The following is an 11,665-nucleotide window of genomic DNA, read 5'->3' as shown; positions in this document are numbered from 1 at the left end:
GCAAGCTGGGGTTTCTTAACTGAAAGAAAAGTGGGAGCAAAGGCATAACTCTTTAAGTATGTAAGATTGTTGCAAAATGTAAGGGAATAAACTTTTTCCACATCCATTTCCAAGAGGAAAAAGGTGATAAATTTACAGCACAGTATAGGCAAGTCAGTTTAGACTAGAGAATCCCTTTTAACAGTAAAGGACACTGAACCACTGGAATAGAGTGTTTGAGGAAATGTTAGGAATTTGTCACTGGAAATCTTTAAGATCAGGTTAAACACAGATATTTCAGGAATAACATAAATACAGCTGATCCTACTGACAGCAAAGGAAACTAGCTGATCTCTTGAGCTCCATTCCTGCTCTATGTTTATTGGAATCTCTGCAAAAAAATAGTTTTTTCACTAAGACCTCCTGAAGGTTTTCTAAGTTACAGCTGTGAGGGTCATCTATGTTTTGAGTCGGTCTATTGGAATCACTGTTTGCTGGAACTTCACAAAAGGCAGCAGTGAATGGACTGCCTCCCACCTCTGTCTTTACAGTCTCACAAGGAATTCCATTTGTGGTAGTGTATCTCCAAATCTGTTTGTAACTAGGTATCATATTATCTCTGTGTTATGATACCTATTTTTGCATTGGAAGTCTAAGGCAAAGGAAAGTAAAAGTACTACATCAAGACAAATAGGATAGTGGGGAATGGATGCACTTCCAATTCCAAAAGAAAAATCCTGCCTGGCCTGTTGTGATACAATAGAGAATTCATTTTATTTACCAGATGAATAGATAACATGAGTAATGAGCTGTTAATCAGTAAAACAGGAAAAAATAGAAAAAGAAAAACTTCTTTCAAAGTGTTTACTGACTTAGCAGCCTAACAGTCTTATCTCCCTTCCTCAGCTGTGTTTTCTGAGTCAGCAGTGGTTAAATTTTCCAGCAAGCCCCACATGAAAGAAAATGTAAAGGTGATTAGGGATTTCCAGTCAATGACCTCACTTTTGAGTGGGACAGTCAACACATTTGCCTTGACATTCTTTCTATGAAGCAGTGCAGTGACAGCTAGTTACTTTCAAGAAGTCATCTCCAAGGTGGTCTGACAGTATCCGATACCTTAACTTTTCTTAGCACGGGAGACAGATCACCTTGAATTTCTTAATTTTCCAAATCCGTGACAATGGCAACTTATTTCAGAGCTACCTCAGCAGTGTTTTTCATCTGGGTTATGACATTCATGGCTCAAAGTTACCTTATAACAGGTATGTAAAGTTCTGCTTTTTAAAGTCTCCTAGTTGAATAGTAAAGTACTTGAAAAAAAGTAGCTAGATTTGCAAACAAAAATAGGGGGAAGGAAGCATGTGTAAATATGTTTCTGGCATAGGAAACCATAGGGGTTTGAGAATATAGTGCAATGAAGACTACTCTGGCTTATAAAGGAACTTTCATTGTTAGTCTAATTTATTTCCTGTTTAAATGCTACAGAGCTGCTTGTTTTAAAGATTTGGCATTGCATTTATGATTAAGTTCAGATCTATTGAAACATGATTTTATTTTGTACTATTTAAAATACCACAGCAAACAGTTTTTTACAATCCTCAGAGAGCAAAACATGCACGAAATCAGTTCTGTGTGCCTGTGTTAAAATGCTATCTTTAATGCAAAGTGTTTTGCTCTGATTTGGCAATATCCTGACACTGTCTTGATTTGCAACATTGCAACAAAAATTAACATAGGGAATTGCTAACATCAGCTTTATCACACAGTTCTTAGATGACCCTTCTCCCTCAAACATTATTATATGAACCTGTTTTTTCAATCAGAGTCATATAATACTGCTTTCTTCTACACGTTAGTGAAATTTGAATGTCTTGTCCTCCAAATTCCGTAACCAACTTGACGCAATCTGTTCTAACTGCAGTAGCTACTGGGATATCTGCAGATACTCCATGTATATCAGACGTTTCCAGATGTTTCACTGTAATTTGCAAGGAGTAAATGCTTATACTACGTATGTAAAAGAACATACACTATTGTTGCAGAGAATTGATTTTCTTATCTACTGAAACGCTTCTGAAGGAAACCTGGATTGAGTCAATTAGAGGCTCAACTCAAGTCCTATTGAAATTCCACAGGATTGGAGTCCCTAACAACACTAGTCTCCTCTGGCACTCCCAACCACTGAATAATTTTTACTGGGGAAATGGAGAGCCTGAATCTTAAGACTATTCCTTCCTGCTGCTAGGACCCCCCCTTAGTTCCCCTCCAAGCCTCCTCTGGGGTACCTACTCATGAGGTACTCACCCTCAGCTCATTGGTCCAAGAGCTCCAGTTAAGCTCAGGGCTGATCTCCAGCTGTGTCTTTGAGTCGTGTTGTAGCATGCCCTGTCCCCTCCTGTAAGGACTTACTGACTGGGCTTCATGGATGGACTCTGGACTTAGGTTATAGGTAGCCTTGTCTCCAGGATGGACTTCAGGCATGTGTTATAGATAGCAGAGTCTTCTGCTGTTCCCAAACAGACTTTCTGGATGAACCCTGCATCTGACTCATTCTCTTGCTCTCTCCGGGGCTGCCAGTGAAACCTGCCACTGTCACCACTGTGGTCCTGTTCAGGTGCTGTAGGACTGCGCCCTGGTCGGTGTGGGCACTGTCTCGCCTGTGCTGCAGTTACGCTTGGCTCCTGGCTCCTCTTTCCTTGTGGAACAGCCCTGTTCTTGATGCTCCCTGACAACATCAGCCAAAGGAAACTCTCTCTAATAAATCAGAGTGAAGGCTTGGTGCAAGGCAAAGAGGTAGAAACAACAGCTTCCCCCCAAAAGCAAGAAGAGAACTAATGCACAATAAAACCAATACCCATGGCTTACAAAAATTGAACAATTTTCTTCCTGTCCTAGGACAACTTTGTCTTGTTGGGAGATTCTTCTGTCTAAGTCTTCCCACCTTTCTCAGTAAAACATATTTTTCACACAAGACCCAAATACTGAGGACAATATCCCATTATTAGTAGGTTAACTAAATAGAGCAAAGCTTAAAGTACACCTATGTGCAGCTTGTGGACCAAAAGGATAATATGCTTCTAAAGAATTATTCTGTCTCCTGTACAAACTCAGTCATCTTCAGAACAGAGTTCAGAGTGATTTAAGACGTGATGAAAAGACTTTAAAAGGCTACTGTTCTCTTTCTGGATTTCTTCCTCACTCTGTAAAACCATCTGGAATTTAGATTGAAGCTGATAAGTTTTCCAAAACATTTCTTTTACTTCACCATTTTGTTTTAAAAGGCTTAGCAAAATCTAAGGTACAACTTTGGTCCATGTTCTATGGTCACTTTTCTTATCGCTTAAGATTTAATTTTCTGGTACTGAATTTTTGTATTATGCTATGCATCTATCATGCAATTCTCATGTAGAAATATTTGTCCTGCAATTGAATGACTAAAGACTGTAACAGTTTGCAAGTATATAGGCAACCTTCTAAGGTTTCAGGAAATTCCATTCGATCAGCTGCTCAGCTTTATTTGAAATTTGTACAGTTGGTCACTCAGGAACTTTCATTCTCAACATTACATTTTTTACAAGTTGTATTAGCTCAAATCTAAAGACAGGAAAATAATTGACTAAGTAAGCAATAAAAGTAAGAGTGAAGTCTGAGCATAAAACATAGTAAAAGGAGAAAGGAATTAGGCATAAACTTTAGAGGAGGAATAGCATCTTGAAAACTAAGAAAGAGGAATTGTGGAATGTGCCTCAGCAGCTGAGACAGGGAGTTACTCAGGAAACCAGAAACGATTCTCAAGAGGATCAGGAGAGTTGCCTGTTAGCAAAAGGGAACAAAAAAAAACCTGAACAGTGGAACACATGGAATAGAATCGAACAGACTATTTCAGTTGGAAGGGACCTACAACTAGTCCAACTGCCTGACCAATTCAAGGCTGACCAAGTTAAAGCATGTTGTTAAGGGCATTGCCCAAATGCTTCTTAAGCACTAACAGGCTTGGGTCACTGACCACCTCTCTAGGAAGCCTGTTCCAGTGTTTGATCTCTCTGACACAGAAGTACTTCAGCAAAAATGAAGACATGAAAGAGGACATTCATGAAGACAGGCTGGCTGAAGAAGGAATTTGACAGCGTGAATCATCTTCACACTGGGACTGCTTGGTTAGGCTTGAGGTCCTTGATCCTTGACACACACATCCTCACTGAGCATCTTCATGCAATATGTTTGGGCTTGTCTTATGTTCAAGTTAGGGCTGCATGCAGCCACTGTTTGGCTATGGGGACTGTTCACGTGTTCAGTGGCTCATCTGCCGCGTGACTGGCTCTACTCCATATCAGGAAGTCTTACTGGGGGGCCACATCTTCCATTGCTGCGGAGATAAATCCACCTAATTCAGTGATTGCTCTACCAAACATTTCAGTCCAATTAAACTAAATGTAAAGACAGCAGAGACGCGTCATTTCCAACCCCCCACACCCAGTGGGAGCAGGACTGAGAAGTCTGCCTTTCTTTTAGCACTCCACACAAGCTCAGTCATCTTTTCATCCCCTTCTCACCATGGGCGTGGCTTGGCTGCTAGTTCTACCTTTTCATTCATCAAATTCAATTCAAGCTCTGTTGCTAAGAAGTCACGTGGTGGATCTGCAGGCATCACTTCATCCTGCCTTGAGAGTTTGTGGATTGCCTGTATTCTGATGCATAGTTTTTATGAAGTATTCATTAGTGTACATACCTGCTGAGCACACACTCTGAAAAGCATATTGAGCAAGGAAGTAACACCTATGGCTGTTGGCTATATGAAATGCTTGCAATTAAATGTTTCATTTAATATGGCAATTACTGTTAGTAACTCAAAAAAAAAAATCTTTCTTTCTGGTATATGGTTCTTGTGAAATATGAAAGCAAAAGAGTAATATCCTTTCTCCTTTTTTGTGTCAAATCCTGAATTCTGTCCTATGTCCTTAACATAGGCTGAGAAAGTAGAGCAGGTGTAATCAGACCTAAGTTATGCATTTCCTGGTGCAGATGTGCCAGCTGTGGCTATCTAGAAATGCTGGATAAACGGCCTATGGAAGAGGAATGGGGAAAAGCATCAGACATTCACTTGGCCTATCCCTTCTTTTTCTGCTGCCCACCAAGCACTTAGTAAATTGAACACTTGACAGTGGCTGGGGGGTGGAACCATCATGCTGAGTTAGAAAAAATAAAAATAAAAAAAAAGATAAATTTAGGAGGAATAAAGAACACAACGAATGATGAAATCTTTATAGGTGTATTTTCTTATTGGTACATTAATTCCATGAAGAATTATGTATCATACCTTTGATGGAACTCATTGGTAAGAGTGGTGTACTGACAGGATCAGTGCCTCAATGCAACTGTCAGTTTTATCATTCTAATTTAAAAAAAAAGGGGGAAAAAACCCTGTCTGATTTCTCTTCCCATTTTTCATGAATAAGTATGACAAATCAGAGTGTCTTTAGTAAGAAAGTGACTCCAGATAATGACTCAAATGCCAACTGCATATGCATTTAGACTAATAATAGCCAAAACTTGAAATTCTAGACTGTTGTGTTAAGAAAATATGTTCTATTTTTAAAGTACGTCTTTTTTTTGCTAGAAATTAGTTTTCTACTATCCTCAAGCAAGAAACTTACAACAATATTCAATTCAGTTGAATGTGATCTTAAATTCTTCATGAGGATTGAATGTTAATATTCAAATACTAACCTTCAATATTTATGTCTAAATTACAGGTTCCATTCTTCCACCTTGCAGGATCACAGGTGTAGGAATTTATCTTGAGGAGAAAGTGAATTTCTCAGAAGCAAGTAATGCATGTAATCAACTGAATCTACAATTGGCAAGCAAAGACCAAGTTGAAAAGGCTTTGAATCATGGCTTTGAAACGTGCAGGTATATGACATCAGTTGATGTCTCATGACCTTTAGTGAAAGCCTTTACGTACATCTGAGGCTGGTGATAAATCTAATATTAAAAGGACTGATGCTTTTTATTGTAGCTTTGGATGGGTGAAAGATGGATTGGTTGTCATTCCTCGGATAACATCCAACAAGAAATGTGGTAAAGGCAACATTGGACTAGTGCTATGGTATGCTGATGCCTCTAAAACGTTTAAGGTTTACTGCTTCAATTCCTCAGGTACGTAAGCAAGACAACTACATTTTTTTATGTTTTGGTTTGGTTTTTATGATTTTTTTAATATATGCATGAAAAAATCAAAACAACTGAGTTCTTATAATTTGTTGGCCCTTTTCCCCCCAACCTTAATGTTGTCAAGCTGTACTTAGCTCTGCAGGGAAAAAAAGCTGAGAGACCATGAAATTAACTAGACTCCCAATCTACTCTCAGTAAAATCAGACAACTTCCTTAAATGTGCATCATCCTATGTGTGAAAAGACCTGTCCTTCCTCTCATTCCTGGCTGTCTGTTCCCAGACTGAAGATACAACAGTGGAACTTGGGCCTTGATATGTTAGGTCTTCTCAGCACATTAGATGAATGCCCGAGATTGTTGGTTTGTGTCTGTTTGTGGGTGGGGTGGTGTGTGGTTGTGGGTGTTTGTTTTGCTTTGGTTTTGGTGTTTGGTGTTCTGGGATTTTGGGTTTTTTTTTTTGGTTTTGGTGGGGGGTTTGGGGGTTTTTTTGTTTTGTTTTTTTGTTGTTGTTGGTTGGACTCAATGATCTCAAAGGTCCCATCCAACCAAAAATATTCTGTGATTCTGTGATTCTGTGAATGTTGATTCTTAATGACTTCTGTGGTATTATCTAAGAATAAGTATTTAACTTGAGGCATTGTGTTCCTGCTAGTGCCCCATATCTATGGTTATTATGTAACAACTATCCCAATAATTAGACCATATACAGGATCAATAAATTATTTCTAATCAATCCCTAGGTCTTGACAATGAGTTTTAGATAACAAGAGCAAGAGATTATGTACAAAATCCTGAAATTTTTTAGGAAAGATGTGCGAACAAGGGTTGGAAAGAGCAGGAGAAAGAAGGATGTGCAAATGCCCATGCAAAGATATAAAGACCTAAAACCATGTCTGGTGACTGTGAACATTGGAGCTTACAAAGAGACTGAGGGTAAAGCTGTTAGGGAGAAGGCTGTGCCTTCACCAGTGGGACTTTGTTCATGATCCTGGGCCTTTTTAGTGAAGGAGGGTAGGTAATACAAGTAGTCAACTTACAAAGTAGCTGTCTGCTGATAAGAAAGCACTGAAGAGAAAAAGCACCATTAAAAACTGACTTATCACCTAACCTATAAAGTTAAAAATTACATGATTGGGCTAAATTAGTTTTTCTCTACAGTCCGTAGCTTTTATTGATGAATGAGTAGGTGAATTAGTACTCAGGAATGTGCTCTGAAAGAAGCTGCTCCTACTGGTACTGTTATTTCTTCTGTTCCTATGCAACACGGTGTTTCTGTGCATGAAATAACGTGTCATTCTGTATCAAACGTTGGGTAGGTTGGGTAATGCTAAGGAGGTAGCAAGTAATTCCAAATTATTTACTTTTTTTAGTTTTAATTTAAAAAAATATATACTGTTACAGTATGTGAAGATAGGTAAGCCTGCTGAATGCTTAGAAAATAACTTAAAAGTCATTAATATTTAACATGTGGATGATTCTGCATTTCTTTATCTTAATTGCCAAACTGTTGCCTGTTCTAGGCATTTTTTTCCCAAAATATTTGGCAGAAGCTCATTCTGTCAAATTTTCTTTGTGCCAAAGAAACGCCAAAATCCCTTGAAAACTGTAGTGGAAAAAGTAAAAATCTCATGCCATTTAGCTTTTTATTCTGTGAATGTAACTGCGTCATCAGACTTCCTATGGGGATTCATTTGGAGAACAGTACATACGTCGTTTCCTTGTTATTTATGTTGTAATCTGCTTGTTACTTTAGTGAAATTTTTATAGCTTTACAGAATACAGAACTTCACTAGAAAAGAAGAATTTTCACATTTTCACATGAGCCTGATTCAGAGCTCAGCTCTTCCATTTACATATAAAAGTCCACTTGCATCCACGTTTTTATATAGACAACATTCACATAATTTAAATTACTTAATTTCTGAGTGTCCCTCAAGGTTGTTATTTTTTAGCCCCTATTAGAACCATGTCACCTTATCGCACACTGGTGCCTGATTTACCTGAAAGTTTTATGGGCAACTTTTGTTGCCAGGACATCAAAGTAGCGTTCCAAATATCAACAGTGCATGCATATGTTTTGAACGTATACTTACTATAATAGAAATATTTTTGAGTCATCAATCTGCAGTTAAGTCACCTGCTCTTTCAGAAGGTCATATTATTGGTTTTTATATGAATTATTTTTCTAAGGACTTGTCAGGAGGAATCTTGTCATTGGTATACAATTATAAAATGAGCACCACACCTGCTCAAAAATGTGTTTAACTATGTGAGTAATGATAAAAAATGCATAATCTGGGTTGTAGCCACGTTTGAAATAGGCATGGCTGATTTGGGTAAGGCTTTTGTGAATAAACAAATAATAATTTCCAGAAGGGAATGACTGAGAAACAATTTCAATAAATGTGTGTACAGCAAGTACAAAACTAATATCCAACACAAATCTTATGTATTTCCTTTCATGCTGCAGATGTTCAGATTAATTCATGTAAACCAGATCCAACGACAACTGTAGTACCTGCATCAACTGCACCAACAGACTTAACTGCATACTCAGGCTCTGATTTGACTGAGAACATCACAGCAGTGCCCAATGTGACCGAGTCAGAACAATCCCTGAAAAATATAAAATTTCGCGTAATATGTATAACTGAAACCATATTACCAACAGAGGGGACTACTACGAAAATGCCAGAGGAATACTCATCAATTGACTCTCCCAACTACACTTCCCGTGCTGCCTTTAAGAATGATGCCACTGTCTTTGGAGGTAAAGGCCATATATGGTAGCTATTTAATCAGAAGAGCTAGTTACATAGACGTTAGCGGTAAAACTGTTTACTGCTATTTCTGTTTGCTACTCCAGGATCCGTTTTGATATAGCTGAACCTGGAGGCAGAACAGGAGTGTTATGGTTTTGCAAAGCAAAGCTTATAAGGCAGAGGATTTTTAAATCATTTTTAAGTAGAAGTAAGATCTTTTTAAATACTTTTTGATATTATTTTAATGTGTATGGTGGAAGTTCATTCTAGTTAATGTGATTTCGGGTAGATACATTTCTGAGAGAATCTTAGCAAACACCATGTGCTCAGAGTAATGGAAAACTCAGCAGACTCTTAAAAACGAAAGAAGGCAAGAAAGCTTTAAGGAGCATTGTTGTTCTCCAAATATGGACGTGTTCTCGAAATATGAGGTGTGAATAAGTAATGCTAATGTATAGCAAATGAGAAATAGACTTAATATGAGGAAAAGCGTTCTAAGGCTAAGGATAGTTAGTCACAAAAATGTGTTCTCTAGGCAGGTTGTAAAAACCCTCCAATGAGCAGATTAGACAAACATCTGTCAGGGATTGCCTAAATACCGGGTTTAGTCTCTCTTGAAAAAATGAGCAGGAGTTACTAGCCTTTTGAGATTCCTAATACCCCTATTCTGGAGTTGATGTGTATGTACCTCTTACACTTGGCTGTTTTAAGAAGAATCTGGATTTATGCTCATGAACCTTTAGAAAGTCTGAATTAACTACATACAAAAAGTCTACGCTTACCTCACTTTTATCTCTAGGTATCCCCACTGCACTTCTTGTTCTGGCACTCATCTTCTTCATTATTTCAGTTGCTCTAGCAGTTTGCTATATCAAAAAGTAAGTTTTTTCTTTTTTTTTTTTTCTTTCTGTTGGACTGAGCTAATTCCTAGAGTACAACCAGTGAATATTTTAAATATATAGCTGAAGAGCAGGGATGTAATGATAATGACATAACAGTGTAGCACAAAGAACAAAATCTTAAACCCTGTTGTTATGCAGATAAAGCATGTTGTTGCTGTTGCCATTCTCTGCTTTAGAAAAGGAACCAAACCCAAATATTTCCCATTTTTGACTAGTCAATCATGCCTAGTGTGAAACACTTCCAAGTGTGCCAAAATTGCAACACTGAAATGTGCATCTCTTTGTATATAAGCCCTTTGTGCCATTTTATTCTTGTTTCTTTCTAGGTCAGACTCAAGGTAGAAGTTTTTGTTCTGGGACTATGATTATGTTCAGGAAAAAATAGCTGTTGAGCTTGTTTGTCATGCGCAAAGATCTTCAACACAGTGCATCATTGAATCATATCAAAAAGTTGTGTGCATTTCTAACATCCTAGCCCAGATAGCTTCACCATTATGTACCACGAATCCTGAATATATATTGTCTGTTTAAAAAAAAAAAAATCTTTAAAAAGCACACTGCTTGAAAAAGCATGATGATCCAGCATGCCACTGTTCTTGTGAGACTTTTGCTTGAATGTGGCAAAGGAAGTTAATTCTAGATATTTTTCACTTTATTTCTTGAATGATACTGCCAAACTATGTCAATGTTTCTGGTTAATATCCCTTTTTCTATTTAAAGGTACAAGACAACCTTCCAATTTTCAAACAAGAATCAGCAAAAAGAAATGATTGAAACTACTGCTCTCAAAGAGGCTAAGTCAAATGACAAAACACCGGAGAAGGAAACAAAGAATAATGGAAAAAAGGTAGAAGAGTCTAAAACCAAGCCTGAGACCACAGTAAAATGTCTAGAAGCAGAAGTTTAAGGGGAAACATGTACCCTTTTTGATAGAAATATAAAATGAAGCACACAGAACTTAGCAATGCTTTTAAACATGGGTGATTGTAAATACTCATGAATGAAGGTTTTCTCTATCTTAACATATGAAAACTTGTTTTTTTAATAATTACATCTTTAGCTATAAATGCTCTTGCAGAAGAACACCATACCTTATTTACTTGAAATAAATAAAATCCATATTACAGCTCATTTTTCATCTTTAATAAAGAAGTAATTAGGAATATGCTATTAATGACATGCAGTGTGTTAACTATTTGCACAGAATTCAGATCAATGTATAATGTAAAGTTTTTTTTTTAATCTGGTTGGAGGATGTCTCCTAACCTAATGTCTAAAATAAATTTATGATACCATAGCTCTTCCTCAAGTAGATTAGTTTATTTCAATTAAGTAGTTGCATACTGTTTTAAAAACATCTGTTTACAAACAGAAGAAATGTCTGTTTACAAGTGAGTAAAAAATTAAAGGATCAGCCCCCTGTCATTCAAATACCCCAGGAAGGGTACAAAGATGCTGATGTTTATATATATATATACAGCAACAAATATTCTTAGATATCTTCATCATATCATAATTTACTGTTTTATTTATTAAAACCTGTATCATTCTTCTGCATCAGACATTTGACAGGGGAAAAAAACCAACCTTGAACTGTATCTCAACAGTTATATTTAAGATCTTTTGTGTATATTTGTGTGGCATTCATAATAAAGATCTCAAGTGATATGGCACATTTACAGTACTTCATAAAAAAATAAAGTGTGGTAGATATGTTTGTCTGGACAATTTATTCTCATGAAAACTGTCTCACAGTAAAAAGAGCTCAGATAACCTTAATGTTACAGAAGTAATTAGTTGTTAGAAAAGAACAACACTAGCAAATTATCAAATATTTTCTTGAATAAA

General features: G+C 37.1%; 1 protein-coding gene across 1 annotated transcript; it reads left to right on the top strand.

Annotated features, from left to right (window-relative positions):
* The first annotated feature begins 1,159 nt into the window (after positions 1-1,159).
* LYVE1 (lymphatic vessel endothelial hyaluronan receptor 1) lies at positions 1,160-11,529 on the top strand. Its single transcript, XM_074149827.1, has 6 exons — positions 1,160-1,241; positions 5,733-5,892; positions 5,999-6,138; positions 8,624-8,923; positions 9,715-9,793; positions 10,538-11,529. Exons 1-6 carry the CDS (start codon positions 1,160-1,162, stop codon positions 10,722-10,724), a joined length of 948 nt encoding a protein of 315 aa, XP_074005928.1. The 3' UTR covers positions 10,725-11,529.
* Positions 11,530-11,665: the final 136 nt, after the last annotated feature.

This window comes from Numenius arquata, chromosome 6 (genome assembly GCF_964106895.1).
Source record: "Numenius arquata chromosome 6, bNumArq3.hap1.1, whole genome shotgun sequence".
In the NCBI taxonomy this organism is placed as follows: domain Eukaryota; kingdom Metazoa; phylum Chordata; class Aves; order Charadriiformes; family Scolopacidae; genus Numenius; species Numenius arquata.
The sequence above is the reverse complement of the archived record's forward strand: the minus strand, read 5'-3'. Positions and strand labels throughout refer to the sequence as shown.

Excerpts from the sequence above, each read along its gene's own strand:
- LYVE1 (XM_074149827.1), top strand. The coding sequence starts at position 1,160 with ATGGCAACTTATTTCAGAGCTACCTCAGCAGTGTTTTTCATCTGGGTT. Across the intron at positions 6,139-8,623 it reads TTACTGCTTCAATTCCTCAG|ATGTTCAGATTAATTCATGT; the intron begins GTACGTAAGCAA and ends TTCATGCTGCAG. Across the intron at positions 9,794-10,537 it reads GCAGTTTGCTATATCAAAAA|GTACAAGACAACCTTCCAAT; the intron begins GTAAGTTTTTTC and ends TTCTATTTAAAG.